Genomic DNA, 20891 nt, shown 5'->3' on the forward strand with positions numbered 1-20891 from the left:
CAACATTTAGAAATTTTACTTGCTTCAGGCAACAGCTACCAAAACTACGCGCCACTCACAGAGAAAAAGGCATTCCCCTTTTTCTATCAAGTTTCACCAACTCCCCAGGATTTTACTTAAATCTTAATGAGACTGTGGCTCACAGTATGGGGGAGGATGGGGGGGGTTTGGTCAGAGGCAACGGGAAGAGTCAAGCCCACCATCAAAGCATCATCCTCAAAGGCAGGAGTGAGTTTTCCAAAAGAATAAAGTAGAACCTAATAGTTGCGTGCGGAAACTATACTGCGCCACAGGTGAAAACATCGCGAACCATGTAGTCGCAAGAAATCCTATCTACACTACAATCCATTTTTACTAATAATGGATAGTCCTGGTCAGAAAGGATGAAAGGGAAGTATTTAAGAAAGTGAAGGAGAAAAGTGAAGAAAAGAGTGTGAAACAGGACGATAAAAGAAATTGAAATAAAATCTGAACTATCCAGATATGAAATTAATCAGACAAACTTTAAGAAATAAATTCTTTAACTGCAGCATTTACTTTGAAGACAAACGAGTAAATCTGCCAATTTCGGCCAGGGTGAGAAAAGCCAAGTAACTTTGAGAAACACCTAGGTTTAAAGAATTTGTACTGTTACTGGGTGAAACAAACACAAGCTCTCCAGCTTTGGGAGTCCCGCCACCCTCCCCTGTAGTCTGCATAGGCGACGCCGATTAGTCCTGGATTGTTTACACCCTCCCTGCACCTGAGCAGGGCTGGCAGGTGCAGTGGGAATGATGGGCGGGCTCAACACAGGCCCCCGGTTTCAGGACAGAAAGCAGGTGAGTGGCAGTGAGGAACATGCAGAGAGAGGCTTCACGGAATCCACAGGGGGCAAGTGAAAACACTGAGGCTTGAAGGTTCAGAGTTTACCAACAGCAAAGGTAATTTTACCCAGGAGCTCTGGGAAACCTGCTGATACGTTAGGGGTTTGATATGAGTGTGAAAGATTGATGATAGGGAAAAAGAACAAATGCCAGCATTTTACAGAGATTAGCCGGAGCATCACACCTTAACTGCTACACGAACAACTCACGGACGGACGCCGCGCAAAGTGAAGGAGGCAGGGAGAAGGATGCTTAAAATTCGACTCAACACAACTTAAAACGTAAAAGGATTTAACGTACAAAAAAGCCTCTTCTAGGGAGCTGCTGGAGGTCATTAGACAAAGTGACACACTGAGTTAACGCTGCTCCTTTAAACTGAGACCCTGACTCTTCTCTTCAGGTTAGAAATAACAAACTTCTTTATAGCAAATATGCATGTTTATTTTAATATTTAAATTCCATATACCTTGAATATACATTAAGAGGTAAATCTAAGTATGCTACTCACCTCTTGGATTGACACATTTCCAAGAGTCATTATGTGAGAAGTAGAAAGTCTGCATCCTGTGCTACAGCTATTAATTGGTTAAATTCATAATTAACTGCTGACCACAGAGGGAGGTCCACCCTCTCCCTCCTGCATGCTCCCTACAGTGCACCTCGAGCTGGACCGGGCTCCTCTGCCAACCGACCGACACCGAGCAGGGAGACAGAGGCCATCACATAACGATGCATCCTTACCTCTCTCCCTGGCAGAGGCTCAACAGCTCAGAAGCTCAGGAAAATTTGAAAGACATTTCAATGCAGTCATATGTTTTCCACATTTCAAATTTAACGAATATGTAATTATTTCCTAAAAACCTTCTTTTAAAATCCCTGACAGCTGCGGTCTATATTGCTGTTGCCTTAACAATGCTGTGACTTCTTTTAACAGCTGTACAAGAAAACGGAGAATTGTGGAGTGACACGGTTAGACATGAAAATGATCATGCAAATTCCTATGTACTGAGGAGCCTGAGGACTGCAGGATGCATAATTCCACTAATCTTTCGAGAATTTATGGCTGTAGGTAAAATGGGAATATGTATTCCAGTAGCAGATTCTTATGTCATTTTAACCTCCTGACATGAGTAGAAGTGAGTAAGAAATGGATAACATTCTGATATTAGTGGAAAATGGCTAACAACTGAAATGCTCTCTGACCTTTCTTTAAAATGTACTAAGATAGTCGTTCAAACATAAAAAATTTTTCATTACATTAATCGACTTATTCTAGCTATAGGAGAAAAGTTTTACATGGCATATACTCTACTAACAATAAACATATTCTAAAATTTATCCTGATCAAAACGAAGACTGATTTTCGGAATTTCTACAACATGTTTGAGAGAGCAAAAAAACTCTAACATGCTGCTATGATGGAATATATGACTAAATTAACTAATAACTTTCATTTTATCAGAACAAGTTACATAGAGAATTTTAACAGTTTAGCTAAAAATTTAGCACTGCAATTTCTGAAAAGACTTGAATGAGAAAAAAAAAAATAGAACCACGGAAGCATCTTTTTCAATGGTTAGCTCTGGGTTGCCACTTTCTTTGCTTTTTTAAACAAGGGAAGCACGACAAGGCCAGTCCAAGGTCAGGAAATCTGTTTCACATCTTCCCTTTACCACTAACCAGCAAGGACCACTCAACTTTTCTTTCCTCATCTGTAAAACGCAGTGATGAGAAAGATGAGATGATTTCTGAGATCCCTTTTGCTCTAAAATTCTACAGCACTCATAAAAATCCTACAGAAATCCATATGGAAGTGAAGTGGAAAGAAGGAACGTACTCCTTTTTTAAACTATTACCTAGGACAGCTAAACAAAGTGTTTTAAATCAGAGAGTACAAACAAGCAAATTCACTTGCTTCTTTCTCTTGGAATCAGAGCAAACTGCAGAAAAAAAAAGCTTTGAACATTCCTGGTTGGGAAAAATTAAAAAGACACAAATCATCTTATACCTCAGTTTCACTAAACAAACAAGAAAAAAAGAAAACAAAAAAAACCCCAAAACCAGACACAAGTTTAGGGAACTGGAATTAATTTTCCTTCTTTCCTTCATACTCTCAAGTGAGCCCAGAAATTATGCTGGCAGACTTAACAGAGGGAGCCAAACTTATTCAATCGTGGAGAGTATTATCTGAGGTCAATACAGAATGGCTGAGTGGGAGATCAGTATTTCTTCTGCAAAAGACAACTATAAAATAAAATTTGTCGTCTTTTAAGTGTAACTGATAACATTTAAGGGCTTGAGTAATGCTGAGGGAGAAAACTCCAGATGGTTGTATTGTTGCTGTTCCCCTGCTGTAGGCACTGCGTTAAACACATTGCATTACACGTGTGATCCTGCTGAACTTCTAACAAACGTTTATCAGGCCCCACTCTATAGCACACACCGTTCTTGGTGCTGGGGAGACAGACGCAAACGGGAGAAGCTCTTGACCCTGTGGAGCTCACGGGCTGTGAAACGGGGACCGCTGTGAGGCAGCTTTCCGAGATGTTGCTACTATCACCTTGTTTTGGAGAGGAGGCAGAGGGAAGTTACAAAATGTCCCAAAGATCATAACACTGGTACAGTGTAGACCTGGAATTCAATTCAGGCAGTTCTGCCCCTTGCATTTAAATAGGTAGTTATTTCATTAAACCTGGCCACTGAGAAATCTGACCCGAAAAAAAAAAAATATCTTTCCAAATTAAGGAGCAGAGAAATTTTCTAAAAGTCAGCACATACACATGAAAAGCCAGGAATAAGGGTCTGGGTTCAACGGGCTACGTGTGAAAATTAGCCACTGTCCAGCTACTCCGACTGTTTTAAATAAATACTTGTTAACGGTGGCTGAGAGGTTAAATGCGCAGTTTAAAATTAGGTAATAGCTTCTTCCCAAAGCAATTATTTAAGTCAAGAAAGGGCTGAAAGTTAAAAATGAATCAGTGAGAGCAGCCGAGAGTACTGACTGAACATATGCTGCCTTTCCAGCCCCAAACCACACTGAACCGTGAAGGGGTACAAGCTACGGAAAGACCAAAGAGGTGCTGGAGAAGGTAAGGGAAAAACGAGTATGTGACCACAGGTGGCACTTGGCACCAAAAATGAAACTGTGCTAATGTCTGGTTCAAGGACACTAATTTTCCGAGTTGAAATCAGATGATGTATCACACTTGTAAACACTGTGGGGAACATGAATTGTACACTCAAGAGACTCCAGTGTGAAAATTCTGATATCTGGTCGGAATGATGGCCATGCGTTTACTCTTCTGGCCATATCACAAATCAGAGAGCCGTTAGTCTCGCTTTGGAAGGTAAAGGGGTTGATACAATCCTGTAACAATGACGACAACATAATTCCCACCACGGGGTTTCAAATGTTTCTTAGCACAAGGATCAGTATTAGAGAGTTCCGGTTAACTTTTTTTTTTTTTAAATCTATTCCATCTTCAGGATATACAATAAGCACAGACAATAACTAAACGCACACACGTACACACCAGAAGAAAATTCCCCATCTTTCCTCTTCTGGGGGACATCATGGAGCACGGAAATGCCATACTGAAACATTATTAGTGTAACTGTTCTCATTTGCTTTCCTCGTCTCACTAGAGCAAGAGTCAGACAGGAAACATGTCACTGTATATAATAAATGCAACTTTGATGCAAATAAATTTGCTTGAAGAGCAGGGAACTACCCCGAATTACATAACCTTTGCGGTAAATAATGTGGTTAGATTTTATAGCAGATTGAGTTTTCTAATTAAGCGTTGTTAAAATTACTTTTATTCCTCTCCTCCTTTATTCTAGTCCACGATGGAGTAAGCCACTCAGAAGCAGGGTTGGTACTAAGGAGAGAAGTCCCTTGAGGATTAAATAAACTTTTGTAAATAGTAAAAAAATAGAACTGCCAATAAACCAACAATAATGACAGAAAAGGACTTGGTTGCAAAATTTATATTATGCCAAGTGTGGTATTTTCTCCCTTTGAAAGTAAATGTACTTCAGAATGCAATAGAACACCTGAAAGGTCTATGATAAAAATGTGAAATTTTAATGTCAAAACATCTGTCCAAAAAAGAAAGTGCTTAATTTCAGGAATGCAGAAACTTCCACTAAAATCTCTGACTTTGAAACAATTTCACCTTACCAGGCTTTAGCGGAGGGTTCAAAGGACTCTGTCAAGCCTGCTACAGTGACGTGGGCAGGAGAATTTTGGCCCCCATGATCTCTGCCACCTCGTGTTACACCTGCGTGTGTTATGTTACATGGCAAAGGGACTTTGGGACATAAGGTTACAGCACTCACAACAGGGACATTATCCTAGACTGTCCGTGAGGGATGCAACGGAAGGGGCAGGAGAGACTCCAAGTCTGAGAGGGATGCTACCCACTGCTGCTGGTTCTGAAGATGGAGGAAGGGAGCCAGGAGCCAAGGAAGGAGGGCAGCCTCTAGAAGGTGGGCAGGGCCTTCAGCTGACACACAGTAAGGAAACAGGGACATCAGTCCCACAGCCCAAAGAACTGGGTTCTGCCAACAACCTGAATCAGCATGAAACGAATCCTCCCCTAGAGGCTCCAGAAGGCAATGCAGTTCTGCAGACCCCTTGATCTTAGCCTGGAGAGGGCCATGTTGGACTTCCAGCCCAGGGAACTGCAGAGTAATAAATTTCTGCTGTTTTAAGTTACTACATTTGTGCTAATTTGTTAGGGCAGCAATAGAAAACTAGTAACAAATGTGTTAATGATGTATGCATTGCACGGGAGAGTGAAACAGTCAGTTCAATGTGCTGAGGACCAAGTGCACATCAGGAACCACATCAGGCGTTGAAGGGCTACAGAGAAAAGTACACAACTCTATGATTTAAAAAATGTTTGACCTCTAAGAGCTCCCTGGCTTGTTTTGCGATGGGATGAAGCAGGTTTTTGAGGCTTCTGGGGAAGCGTGGAGGGAAGGGAGTGGGAGAAGTAATACATTTACCATAGGAAGAATAAAAGAATAAAATTATGGACTTTTGCAACTTAAATGAACCCTGGCCTGTTCACTAACTGATATGACTCTAAACTAGGGAATCACAACCACCTTAGAGACGTGAATTAGAGACGCACAAGAGAAAACAGTCCATGTGCTACATGGCACTTAGTCTGCAGCTGGGGAGTGAAACTTCCTAAGTAGTAATTTTTTATTACAAATGCTTAAATTGACCCAAATACGGTCCCTACCACAAGCACGTCCAGCAGGGATAACCACAGATTTATTGATGAAGAGAAAAGTCACCAGGGATCAATACTCTAGTGAACTTCATGAATCATTCTGAATTTAAAAATAATTCTCTGCTCAGAGTTTCCTAATTTATAATGATGGAAATTCCCGAAGGCTGTAGATGGCTCCTTCATTCACCACTTCCACACGTTCTCATTAAAAGAGTTAACTACCCAGTGAGTTGCAACAGCTACAAATATGTCACAAAAATAAACAAGTAGAGAAAGGATACAACTATATAAAAAATGAGGTTTTGTTCCTTCATCTCATGGCCATGGACAATGCTCACCTTCATTATGCCTGGTTCTCCTCTTCCTGGACACGTGAGAGAATTACCTTATTCCAGGCCCTTGAGACAGCATGGCCACAAGACTTGTTTTGGCCAAGAAAACATGAATGGGAGTAATTCGTGTTACATTCTAGTGGAAGGGTTTAATTAGGAGCCAGTAATGCTTCTGCATGCTCTCTTTCCCTCACGAGATCACAGAGATGTATGTGGATATGAAGAGAACACAAGATTGAAGCTGCTTAAAATGCCAAGTCATCACAGAGGGAGGGCAGGTACCCAGGGGGCCACACAAGGCCCACAAAGGACTGTGGATGACAGGAAACATACTGTGCTGTACTGCCAAGCAACTGAGATTTGGGTATTGTTTCTTACTGCAGCATAATCCTACCTATACTGACGGACAGAGTCAGTTAAATTCATCCTTTGATATGTCGCCTGTCTCTAAGCCCATCCATTCAAGCAACATTTACTGAGTGTCTACTATGTACAGGGCCCTCTTCTAGGCACTTGAGATACATCAGGGAACCAAAAACACAAAGATCCCTTTCCTCATGAAGCTTAAATTTTAGCTGGAGGAGAGAGACAAAAAGTACTAAGCATAACAAATAAATTATACAGCATATTAGAACATAGTAAGTTCCAAGGAGAAAAGAAAATTTAAAACAGGGTAAGGATGAAAAATTCTAGAGACAGTGTGGGTGTGGGGGTCAGGTTCAGTGTTAAACAGAGGATCTCAGTTTCCTAATCTATAACACCCACTCTATCCACTACAGATACTGAGGAATGGAGGAGAAGAGGTGCTTTAAAAGTGCCTGTAAATTATAAAATGCTGTAAGCATATTCATGGCTACAGCTGTTGTTCCCATTTGGCAGCAAGAGGGGGTTCCTCTGGGTCATTTTTATAGGAAATAAGGGCAGTTTGACATGATTTGCCTAAAAATCATATTTGGAATATATAAAAATTATTCTGTCAGGGCCGGCCCAGTGGTGTAGTGGTTAAGTTTGCACGCTGTGCTTCAGCGGCCCAGAGTTTGCGGGTTTGGATCCCAGGCAGGGACCTACACATCGCTCATTTGTATGTGCAGGCATCCCACATACAAAACAGAGGAAGATTGGCACAGATGTTAGCTCAGAGACAATCTTGCTCACCAAAAAACAAAACAAAACAATTATTCTGTGTATTCTGCTGTATTTTTAAATATTCAAAGGCAAAGATACTTGATCCCTTAGCAAGTTGCCTCTGGGTCAGAATATTCACATTTGCTGAAAGGAGATTTTAGAGTAAATTAAGGAAAGAAGTACACCAAAAGAAGATTCCGCCTCTTGTCACATAAGAAACAAGGAAGAGGGACAGAAACCAAAGAACGGTCTAGATCACAGATGACAGGCAGGTAAACTCTCTTCTAAGGACTGCTGAGTCACATGGGTATACTCTGCCAAGTTCTGGGTGGCACAAAGAAGCACTCACAGCAAAAGAAGACAACTACCGGGCAGAGAAGCAGCTGCAAATAGCAGCCAGCTCTGGGAATGACGACCCTGAGGAAGACCAAGGAGGGTCACGGCTGCTGTCACCAAACCACATGGGTCATGGTGCTCTCCTCATTATGACCTTGCAGACGGCTGACACTGCACTGGGGGTGAGATGTGAACTCTTCCCAGGAGACCCTTCCTTCACCCTGCACCCGCCCCTTCCTACACACCTCCTCAGTCAGCCTGAGACATCACGACCCCAGGCCCTTTTGTGCGCAGGAGCACCCTTCCAGCCTTAGTTCAAACATCACCCCCTCACTGAGGCCTTGTCTGACCACGTCCTTGCTAAAATACTTCCCCTACCGCTCACTCTCTGTCGCTACCAAATCATCTTATTTCTTTGCTTGTTTTTTTATTATCTATTTCCTCCCACCACAAGGTGAGATCCATAAAGACAAAGACTTATCTGGTTCAGGCTACATTCCTGGTCCATTAACCAGCACTTGCATAAAAAAGGCACTAAAACTACTTTTTAAATGAATCAATTCAGGTATTTTAACAGAATAAATAAACTGCACAGATTCCCTCTCCTTTCCCCTCTTCTGCATCTGCGCCACCAAGGCCTTCATCATGTTAACATAAGAAACTTAACACTTATACAGCATATCACAGTGTTCAGAAAACACTTTTACATTCATTCTATTATTGGATTAGGGATTGCCTAGAGGTAAGGGGACAACATAGGATGGTTATCACCCACATCTCTATTTTTCTACATTTGGAAACTGAACCTTAGAAAAGTTAATGAATGGCTTGATCAAGGTCCTACAGAACAGTGGGCATGAAAATCCAGATGTCCTCCATTCTCTCCAGAACATCGTGCTAGTTCTCACTCAGAACTAAGCAAGAGGAAAAATGTGGCTGGCCCAGAATGAGGAAGGAATGTGCAGTCAAGATCAGGACGGAAAGTTAAGAGGACACCCAACTCCAGAGGACCCTGAATGCTAACCAAGGACTCTGCATGAGACCCTTTAGGCAGCAAGGGACCATCAAGGATTTGGGAAAAGTAGCATAATCAGATAACATCTCTTAGGAAGATAACTCTGCTGGGAATATACAGAATTGATTAAAAAAGAGTATTAGAAACAAGAGAGGATATTCTCACAATCCACACATGAAGTGATTATCCATGAAGGAAGCGGGAATAGAAAGGAGAGATATTATGATTCAATGTATGTGGTGGGAGTGGGGAGGGAGTGAAGACAAAGTGAACGCCTCTGAGATTTTTTTCGATTTGGAAGATCTGAACATGGTTTAAACATCCAGCAACGTCAGATTTAGTATTTGTAATTTTTAACCCTGTATTCAAGGAATTATTCTATTCTACATTGACACACTTTCAATTTAAAAAGTTGGTTCTGAAAACTGGACACATGGCCACCTACACAACTTCATTTGCTACAGAAAATGTGAGAGAACTACAGATTTTATTGCATGTTGATTTGTTATCATGGAATCAAAGGATTCAAATAAGAGACGCAAAATGAAGAGACAATTGAAAAATTCACAGACTTGCCAATCTCTGAAGCATTGTTAAATACAACAAATTTTACAAGTGTGTGTTCCTATTAAAGAATCAAAATAAGTGAAAACAGTATCCTTTATGATTCTCGAACAATAAAATGTATTTTGGAAAAAAGAAAATATAAATGCATAATTACAATCTTTCTAAAGTCCTGCATATTTTTGCCTTTTTGAATTAAGTTCCTAACATCTTCTTTACAAAGTTAAATAAAATTTGGCTCCAGGACAGACTTCATTTAAAGTAAATTTATTCAGATTTCTCTTTATGAACTACACACAGATCTCATTTATTTGTAGTTTCACTAAAATTTAGACCTGCTCTATGGATAAACCACACCCTACAGATTTTATGCTCAGTAAAATCAGAACACAAATCAAGACACACTAAAACCTACAGTTCTACCATATTTTCTGTAAGTAAATTTTTATTTTTCAGTTGTGTTTTGGAAGCAACTTTTAGAATCAATCTTTTAAATTTGCTCTTAAAAATAAAAACATATGACGACACGTGAGGGTAATAATTCTTTAAGAGTAAAAATTAGAGTCAACTTGTCAACAAACAAAAGTCTGTGTCAGGATTTCTATCCTTGATATTTTATACATATTCTTTGTTAGCAGAGAATTTTTCCTGACCCTTGTAAATAGGATTTTTATTGTGTCCAAATGACCTGGGAAGGCTAGAGCTCAAACTTTAATTTTCGATGTTCAATGCACTTTGCTTAGTCAACTTTAGTTTCAAACCATCAAAATCTTCACTCTGAAGAGAAGACAAGCAAGAATAAAAGAAATTTTCTTATTTTAAGAATATTTTTTTCTCAAAATAATATGGGGAATAAAAATTCTTGTGAAAGAAATCACTTTTCTATTGATTAATTCAAAGAAACTGTCTCATTGTTACTTCCTCACCAGCTATACTTTACGTGTGTCTTAGAATATTTTGTAATTATGTGCATCCTCTATATATAATAAACATACACACACATATATAACTACATGACCCTAAGTGAACTGATTTAGATAAAACCTGATATTAAAAATTCTTAATGGATTACTAAATTAAAATTTTACTATTTCACATAATTTGGATTAACGCATCACCTAAACTTGGAGATGCCTAGGTTTGTAACCCTGTGCAGAACTTTCGTAGGAGGCAGTGGCAGGCAAGTTAAAGAAGCCCATTTCCAAAACTGTTAAGATCTGGGTTTCATATGCTGGATCCTTAGGGTCAGGCCACTACTCCATGCTCAGAGTGACAGTCTGTGAAGCAGTATTTAAAAAATACATACGTGAGCATGAGCATGTGCAGGTGTGTGTGTGCGACTGTACCTGGATTTCTAAGTAAATTAATGCCAGGATGCTGTTAAGATATTCCGGTGAAGTACAGTACGTTATCTTCACTTGCGATAAATGGCACTGGCTTGAACAGTTGAGGTCTTCTTCATAGAAATCCTCCACTATTTGCATTGTAAGCACTGGAACTACCAAATGAAACTTTATGAAAGTGCAACTCAAATTTATACATTTCTTATGGAATTCCAGACCAAATTTTCTTTTCCAGAAAAATCTGTAACGCTCTATAAAAACAAATGTAAAGTGAAAGGGAAAAAAAAAAAACAGTATTACTCTGCATCAGTTGAAATTTTATTTTCTTAAAGTACTTAACAAAATTGGAACTCTGTGAAAAGGGTAAAGTAATATCTTTCCACCAGGACCCAATATTTTGTCATTCAGCAGATACTGATGGGTGCCTACTCGTGTGCTCGATACTGTTCTAGATACAGAAAAATTAAATGACAGGCTCAAGGCTATACAGAATCTCAGTGAGAAAGCCAGTAAAACTTTAAATAGTCTAGTCAACCAATTGAGATGCTCATTTCACTACTTTGCTGCTGGTAAGTCACTTATTCCTCATCAGGTCATTTAAAACTTTTTTATTTCACATTTAAAAACAATAATTTTACCAAAAAAAAAACAACGGTTTTCAAAGGAATTGTGACACGAAAAATGGGACACCATTAAATTGAAACCAACTTATTTTACCTTAATTCTTATTTTATTCCGGTCGTCACCATTTCGTCTAAGTCTTATATTTACAAGGAGAAAATATGGGTTTAAGAGAAGCTAAATCTCTCTCTTTAGGTTATTCAGTCTAAAAATTATTTCTTCCTAGTAAGTTCTATTCCTTCTAAGCTGGACAACTTTCTATCCATCGTTAATATAATGTTGTAATAGCTACATTCAGTTCTATTATAGGTATAAAAGACACTGCTACATCACTAGCTCTAGCATGAATAAACTACAGAGATCTCCTACTTTATAACTCAGGGGAATATTTTCATCATTAGCCACAGACCATCTTTAGGTTTTCCCCTCTGCAGTAATTACAACTAGATGTGTTATTTAATAAATAAACATTTACAAACTACTATAGTATTTTTAAAAGTCCTCTTCCAAGATATGGTTTGTTCATCATATTACCTTAATATTATTAAGTGTAGAATAAAAAGAAATGCTCCGTGGCAATAGTTAACACCCCGTTTGTTCATGAGCATTTTCTTCTACCAAGTGTCCGCAAGGGGTCAAATCAACAAAAGTATCCAACTGTCGTGTGAATGGACGGATTCCTTATCCTAACAGAGAGGTGCAGGTATGTGCTCAGGGTCTGATGATTTTTAAAGTAGTTTTATTTAGAATGTGAGAGCTGACATATAATTGGTACATCCCTTATGTTTTTAACCACATATACAAAAAAGGATAAGTGAATGAAATTATATTGTGGCTCTTACCTAAAGAATGTGCTGCTGTGGTTTTGGAGCTGAAAAACCGCCCGAGCCCGAGATCACCAAGTTTGACCACCCCAGTGGCCGTAATGAACACATTAGCTGGTTTTATATCTGTGAGTAAAATGAAGGGATCAGGTGAAAGATGATGTCAGTTTACGTATTTTCAAAGGATTAAAAACCACTTTTCATGATAGAATTTAACATATATCTTAAAAATGAAAGTCAGTTTGAATTTTGAACCAATTACTTTATTTTGAATAATTCTGATGTATCCTAAATACTTCTGAGTTCTCAGTCCCCTAATAGATAATCATCAATGCAGCATGATGAAGACCGCTACTAATTTTCATTTAAAATGTTTTGTTTTCCATTTTCAAATAAACTTTTTTGAAATTCAAAGCACAAAATAAATTTGTGTTCTTTTCATATCAATTTTAAGTAAGATATCTTACTAAATATTAATTGATATTTATTTACATAAAATATAAAATCATAACTACTATGTATATAATTATCTACTTAGATGAACTTACAAATCTTGATTGCTTAAATAAATTGTATGGAAATTTTTCATACCCCTAAAATCAGTGGATCAATTCCTTAGTGATGTAACTTTGAGATACTCTGCCCAACCATTTGGATAAGAACATATTAAGAGCTAATGCTGGAAATTAAAAATCTAAAAACAATACACATCTTTCATTTGAAGGAAAAAAAAACTCTTCCTTATGCATATTCAATTGCTTTCCTGCATCTATCTTTTCCTTTACCAACATAATCAGTAAGATGCTCAGAAGAGTCAAGCAGAATAATAACTAATTCTCATTCTTATTTAAAACCAAGTAGGGATTTACTTAAAGGGTTATCATTTTAGTAAAATTATAATTCGGAAATAAATTACCTGAGAAAGCACGACACCGTGCAATGACTGGAAGGCATTTATTCTTAAGCTGCCTAATAACGTGCACTGTTTCTAACAACGGTGAAAGTTACTCACGGTCTTCTCTTACCTCTGTGCATGACTCGCCGAGAATGCATGTGCTCCAACGCACTGCAGAGCTGCACGAAGTACTTCCAGACAGTTCTTTCAGGAATTAGCCTCTTTTGTTTCTTAAAATGCTTTTTAAAAAATTAAAAGTAAGGATTATAAGAACTAAAGTATCTTAAGACTAGATTCTGACATGTAAAAGCTGTTTAGTCAGAAAAACATCTACTTTTCTCTACTTATTACCAACTAAAAAGCATACCATTTTCTACAGTGAAATGATTCCAAGAATTTTACCTGACATAACAGCTTAAGTTTCTCCCTGTTATATCTAAAGTTAGCTCAGGCCATATCATGCTACATCTGCGTAATGTCCTACTATTTCAAAAACTTAACATCTATATAAAATAATTTCTAATCCTAAAAGGAAGATGTCAAACTTCATTTCAAGAAAAGCCAGAATAAAATAGTCTAGAAACCTGAAGGTAATTATGTTCATTAATAGACAATGCTTCTCCTGATAGAAGGTTTCACTATAGAATTCCTTTTAAATACTGAACCCCTTTGGTGATCTGAAATATCACTTAACTTATTAAAAATTAAATAAGGAAAAGAGATTTATGTAAAAAGTTTTCATGAATATTTCTATTGCACGTTACAGGTCGAACTTGCACTTTGCTTTGAACGAATGAAACAAAATTTCACAGAAGAAAAACATTACACGAAGGCCCGGGCAAAAAGGTGGGCACCGATAAGCTAGCAGGAGAAGGAGGCAATCGATAAAATAATTGCAAAACCAGAGGTCCGTGTTTATGCCCATTTTTCTACATTATAGTGGCTAAAAGAATATACTAATAATATACTCACTCAAGAACAAAATTCTTAAGTGTCATAAGATTCATTATATAAAATTATTTTTCAAAAACAAAAATGCAATTGGTTTCCTATTTAACAATACTTGTAAATGACCGACATATTTAAACAAGTTTTCATAAAATTTTCTGATAATTTTAACTTTTTAAAATACATATAGTTATTAAGAGATACCAACATTTAAACATGTACTTGGATGCATTTTATGTGGAAACTTGACATTTTGGGAAGTTCAACTGATTTGATTATTTGTTATTGAACAGGGAGAAACTGCACTTCAACTAATTCCAAAACACAAATCTCCATCACTTTTTACCCCTGTGACCAGTTGAGGGCAGGCTGAAAGGGAACACAACACAGGGAGACCTGCTGACACCCCTACTTCATACGGGGCCAACAATCACATCCATGTCTCCCATGCACTCAGCATACCAAAGGATGAATCTTTAAGGAAAAGCTAATGACTTTAGGTTAATCTTTACCATAACAGATCCCATGGAAATGAACTTATTAGCAATTTCAATGGCTATACCATCAGTAGTAAAAAGCAAATAACAATTGGATGACCCGGTAATTAAAAAGCAGTTCAGGGTATTTTACTAAAATGCTGAAAACCTCCCATACCGTGTTTCATTATTAAGTATTTTTAACTGCAGGCTGTGTCAACATCAGTTTTCATTCTAAAGGGGCAATGCTGCAAAATCAGTTCTGCACACATCACTTTCTTTCAGACTTGGAAGGAGTCCAAATAACTCCTGTCTATGTGCTCTCCTCGACGCTGGATTAGCATATCAGAGACTGTTTGATGTCAATAGGAAGATGGGGACCAGGTTTCTTTTCATTCAAAAATAAATATACCGTATCATGTAAGTATCAGACCATGAAAGAAAAATTTTATGCTTTAATATAGATTCTGAAGTCATCACGAGTATAATTAATTTGGCAGCTTACTTTTAAAGTCCCCATTATTTAAAAAATAAATTATACAGGAAGAGGCAGAATGAAAAAACTGTCCTCAAAATGCACATTAGGGAAGATGTTATCAGACCAAGATGGTGCGATCATTTTCAGGTTTTTATATTCTTCTTTGGGACTGTCTCTTTGAACAACAAATTAGAGATGAAGACAATAGAGTGACATCAACATAGTGCCACTAGACAGAATGACCTGGCAAAAGGTAAGTATCCACATTAATAACAGGTTTTTGAAGAATAATGTTATGGAGTTGATCTGATTATAAAAGAAATCCAAGGCAGTTTTATTATGTCATTGGTATCTTCCAATATTATTTTTTATGTCTGTTTAAACATGTAGTTTTTCAACCATTCCTGAAGAACAGGGATTTTTTTTTTTTTTTAGAAAGCAAATACTTATGATGAGAAAAGCCTGTCTGTTCTGATGGTGGCACTGTTGGCTACCTCTTAAGAAGAGGATGAACAGAAAAAAGGCAATGAAAATCTGAATTGTTTTTACTATTGGTAAAATTTATATTAGCACTATAAAGCAGGAACTTCCATAATACCAAAGTATTAAAAAAAAAGAAGAATCTTTTCTTGAAACTTATTCTAAAATATATGTATCTTTTAAAAGTTAATTCTCTAGTCAAAATAGCATTACTGTTCAAAAATCCTACTTTTTTCTGAAAAAAGACAAAAAGACAGCCCTATCTAAATATTTAGCTCTAGATTAGGAAAAAAAAAATCTAATGCAAAATTTACAGAAATAAAATATTTTGTAGATATGTCATGTGGTAGGCTTTTAATAAAGCAGTAAATAATGCAAGCAAATTTTTTCAAGGTTAGTATCAATAAAGATTTATGTGAAAAAGATGATTATGTGATATAGCACTTTTACTATATTTGTCCTATGAAATAGAATTGTAACTCTTTTATACCTGAAAATAGAAGAGGCAGAAATTAGCCCTTGGTATACCTGATCACTTGGACATAATTTTTATTTAGTCTTTGTAAGTCGGCTAGTCTTTTCTCTATGCAAAGCTCCAAATACTAATTGTTTTAAAAGCATATTTTCTATCTCTATCAACGTTATTCAAACAGACACTGAACAATATTCAAATTATAAAAACAGATGTAACAAAAAGCTAGTCAGTGTGCATATAAAACATATATAAAAATATCACATTGTACTGTATTCTCACTTATGTGTAAAAAGATTACCAGCATTTCTCTTAGGTGAAATTCAGCATACCTAGTAAAACACATTTGCATTGCCACTTAAGTGATGTATATTAATACAAAGGAGGCTAGTTGGTGTAAGCTGCTTCCAGTCAAAGACTTTGGCAAAACAGTCACAGCTTTTTTTTAAATCGTCAAACATCTTCCTACAAATTAAATGCCCAAGACCAAATGCAATTATACAGTGAACACTGAATATCAAAGTGCCATTGTTTGGACTCAACTGGATCTCTCGGTTCCTGCATTCTAGCCGCTACAACTCCAAGAGGGACACACATTACTTATTACTTCTAAGTTTTGCAGTCCTAGCATTCCTCCTCCAGAAATCTTGGGAAAAGTTTCAATGATGTTACCCAGTATAAACTCATCCACAGAGGAAGAACAAAAATTATATTCTTGTTTTATACATACATATAAAATTAACCTCCATGGTATATCAAAATATTTAAGTTCACAGTTTGGTATGCTAATCTTTAAAGAAGAAAGTTTTCAGACAAAACACCTGGAACCGCCAGGGCCAGCTTCGTGGGCATGCAACCTGAGCAGCCAGCAGGGCTCGGCACTAGTTTAATGCTCTGCTGTTGCCATCTTGAAATTCTTAAGACTTTTTTAACTGGGGAACCCACAATTATGTAGCTGGTTCTGGAACCATATACCAAGCATCTTTAGAAATGTAGAGCCATAGTTAAAAACAAAGAGCAACAAATGGGGTTCTGCTATGCGAGGCATTCTTGAAAGATTAGGAAAAATGATAATGAAATAATGAGAAATAATGAAGTAATAAGAGAACCAGAATTACAGGCACCGGCTGTTCCCCATCTCTTCCAAGTACCTAACAAGAGGAAGCAAGTAATTTATGTTAAATCTAAGGAAGTATTTGCGGCCTGGGAGTGTCGTCAAGTGTTTTATGTGCCACTAACATAATCCATATTCACCTTTTAATAAGAGACTCGATGATGAGGCTTGACGGTAGCTGGTTGTGTGACCTTGAACAAGCCACTTAATCTTGCTGGGCCTCAGTTTCCTCACTATATTAAACAGAGTCTGGAGATGACTTATGTGGTCCCCACCACCTCTAAAATACAACCTACGGTTCTACAGTCTCGGTTACAAAAAAACATAAATAATAAATGCCTGCTTGGCACGTTTTCATACTTAATTTTACTAGTAGGTCGTATCCTTCAAATCTCCAGTTAATAAAAATAAAGCAAAAAAATATATAATAATACCTCAGGGATCCCCATAGGTCCAGTTAATACTATAAATGGTCTTCATATAATGGGACGACAGGTAGTTAGAGTTCTTTGTTATAAATTTGTAATTAGGTCAAACATTTACCATCAGAAGGGATGTTACATTCCCAGACAAGCGTATCTCTGTAATTATAATGCATTTTCATAGGACTACAGTTTGCAGTGGTTATTTCAAAGAATTAAATGCACAGAGACTGGAGGACGGGACAGACGGGATGCTTCTGCAAGTGTAACCGGCAGTTCTGAGTGATTTTTATTAGATATTAATCCTTCGATGGAAACGTCTTTCTTCTGAAGGTGTAAGGAGGTCTTAGCAGACTAAACTGCACCAATATTTGCTATACACATTTTGGGAATTATATAAATGCGTAAAGGAGTTACGCCTCCGTTAGAATTTTGCTTTGTAATACTAATTTGCAGCATGTGAATATTTTCACTCTTGGCACCCTGAATAAAATTCAGAATCTTAAGTTGCTTTAGAAGGTGCCAAGCAGAATGGCATTGGCAGCCATGGGACCACTGAAAATACCTATCGCTGGCGTCTCATTTTATCTACTGTGATAAAACATTTCCCATCCAAGCTCAACCAGTCTTTTCCCTTTCCTGTAATGCTGGAAAATCTGCTAAGGGTATTAAGCTGTTTCTAGATTATAATTTAACAGAATATCAATGTAAGCTCTTTCATTTCCCCAAGTCAAAACTGTATAGTGTATTAACATAAACTGAAAACATATTTCACCTTAGGGTGGAAAATGTGAAACAGGGAATGATTTTTTCTGAGCAATTAAGTTTTGGAAAAAACCCTTACATGATTTAGCAAACAAGAACGCAAGCTCCTATAAAGTCACAATGTTCATCCCCCCACAAAGTTGTCTTCTGAACATTGGTGTATCAACCTCAAGGAAGCTTACCCAGGACATTAAAAATATCCACAAAAAATCTACGAACGCATGAGAATTATTACAAGGGACGATCCCTGCACTGCCACATGGATAATTCTTAAGAGAAGCTTCCATGTTACCCAAACGGAGAGAGAAAATACTTGGAAATACTTAAGATGCTTTCTCTACTGCATCAGAGCGAGAGCGAGAGAGAGAGAGAGAAGCAGTCAGTCTTCTGGAAGACACAGAAGGTCAGAAGATAAACGGAAACAGGTGCCTCTTTCATGGATTCTTTCGGGTTATGTTACACCGGACAACAGAACATAGCTTAAAAGATATTTCAATATTCTCGATGGACAAGGAAAACACAGCAGGACAATAACGAGACAGTAGAAGTCCCTCAGTAGAAACCTAAATGAAAAAAAATGGGACAAGAGTGTATCTCTTCTCTTTACTGAACTGTCTAGAGCCACCAGGGCTGCTGCCTGTGGTATCATACGGTTTTTAAAAGGCAGCTTTTGACGAATATGACCTTCAAACTTAAGGAGCAAAAAAGCTATCTTCTGATTTTCCCCAAGTAAACACAGATCAAAACTTCTACATCACCTTTGAGTTATGCTCACAGAATTACAGAATGGTCGTTATGGGACACGACTTGCAAGTTACTAAAATCTCCAAGTTCTCTACTACTCCACTATCAAACTCCTTAAGCATCAAAGAAAACCTAAGTGATATTTCCCCAGTAACACTGCTTCTATAAAAATAATTTTGTGTAACACACCTACACGTGCATACCATAAGCAGACATAAATCTATACGGATACAGAGGTGCACGTGCATTATGTGTGGGGGCCTATGTATATGGGCCGACGTATATAATATTCAGTTCTATAGAGTTTCTTCCAGATAGTGCCATTAACTTGTAACCTTCAGACTTCTGAACAATTCTCAGGCGATCTATAATATAAGATAGATAACAATCTTATACAAAAGACTCAGTGGGAAACAGCCTGCATGAGGAATCACTGGCAATTCTCAGAGTTGTCTGGCTTGGGCTACACACTTGATGCCAGACAATGGCAAGTGTAGGTATCTCGGCAAACTGTAAATCGAGTTATCAGAGATAGATGGTACTGCTGACAAGATTTTACTGCTTGCAAGTCCAAAGGGCAAGAGTGTAGAAGACACTTCAAAGCCATTTTATTTCTAACACACCCTCTCAATTTGGATAAGTACAAATACAAATGTGTTTGCAAATCCAAAAACAGCCACAGCAAGAAGGTGAACAAGATTTATAAGTTATACTATTTGAAGACAATAATTATCTCCAAAACACTGTTGGTATTTAGCTAATTTATCAACGTCTGTGGTAAGCAGAACTTTAAGACATACATCACTCCCCAAAATTCCCAGTTCTGGTGTATAATGCCCTCCCCTTGCGTGTGAGCTGGGTTGTGAATACGACGCACCATCATTCCCATATCATGATATCTTACACGGCAGAAGAGATTGTGCAGATGTACTTAATCAGAAGGGAGATTATCCCAGGCAGGCCTGACCTAATCCGGCAAGCTCTTCAAAGAACAGAGATTCAAAGCCAGAGAGACTCTCCTCCTGGCCCTAGGGGAGCAGACTGCCAGGCTGCGGAGAGGTCCCTGTGGCAGGGAATAGCGGGCGGCATCTAGGACCTGAGGATGGCCCCTAGTTGACAATCAGGAAGGCAGCAGGGACTTTAGTCATATGACCCCATATGGGGAACTGAATTCTCCCAACAACCGGTAAACAAGGAAGAAAACCCTAAACCTCAGATGAGGTCACAGCCCCAGCTGGCACCTTGATTTCGGTCTTCTAAGACCTTAAGCAGAGAACCCACTAACCAGTATGTGAACTCACCGTCCCACAGAAATTGTGAGATAATAAGTTTATGTTGTTTTAAGCTGCTAAATTTGTGGTAATTAGCAATAAAAAGCTAATACAAAGTGTATTTCTAAACACAGTAAAAATCAATATATACAACTGACTTTGTCTGTATAAAGGAAGAGTCTGAAAGGTCCTACCAAATTTAAGAGAATGTCACACAAGTGGTAATAATGTAGAACATACAAAGCTGACAATCCAAGACAGCCTATACCGAATTATATTAGGAATAAGAAGAAATAGCCTAGATCAGGAACAAGACAAGGATGCCCACTCTCACCACTTCTATTCAACAAAGTTGTAAGTCCTTGCCAGAACTAGGACTCAAGAAAGGCAAGAAAGAGAAGCCACCAGAATTGGAAAGGAAGAAGAAAAATTGTCTCTATTTGCAGATGACATGATTTTATATACAGAAAATCTTAAAGACTCCACCAAAAAGCTGTTAGTTCTAATGAATGAAATCACTAAAGCTGCAGCATACAAAACTAATGTACAAAAATCAG

At 37.8% G+C, this 20891-nt stretch overlaps 1 protein-coding gene across 2 annotated transcripts in view; it reads right to left on the reverse strand.

Moving 5' to 3' along the window:
• NEK7 (NIMA related kinase 7) overlaps positions 1-20891 on the reverse strand; it is a 160562-nt gene that overhangs the window by 26084 nt on the left and 113587 nt on the right. For both annotated transcript variants that reach the window (XM_070501372.1, XM_044762682.2), the window contains 2 exons: positions 13295-13403; positions 12288-12395 (listed from right to left, as the gene is read on the reverse strand). In XM_070501372.1, the coding sequence (XP_070357473.1) occupies positions 12288-12395; positions 13295-13403 (217 nt within the window). The remainder of the gene's footprint in view (positions 1-12287; positions 12396-13294; positions 13404-20891) is intronic.

This window comes from Equus asinus, chromosome 30, assembly GCF_041296235.1.
Source record: "Equus asinus isolate D_3611 breed Donkey chromosome 30, EquAss-T2T_v2, whole genome shotgun sequence".
NCBI classification, from domain to species: domain Eukaryota; kingdom Metazoa; phylum Chordata; class Mammalia; order Perissodactyla; family Equidae; genus Equus; species Equus asinus.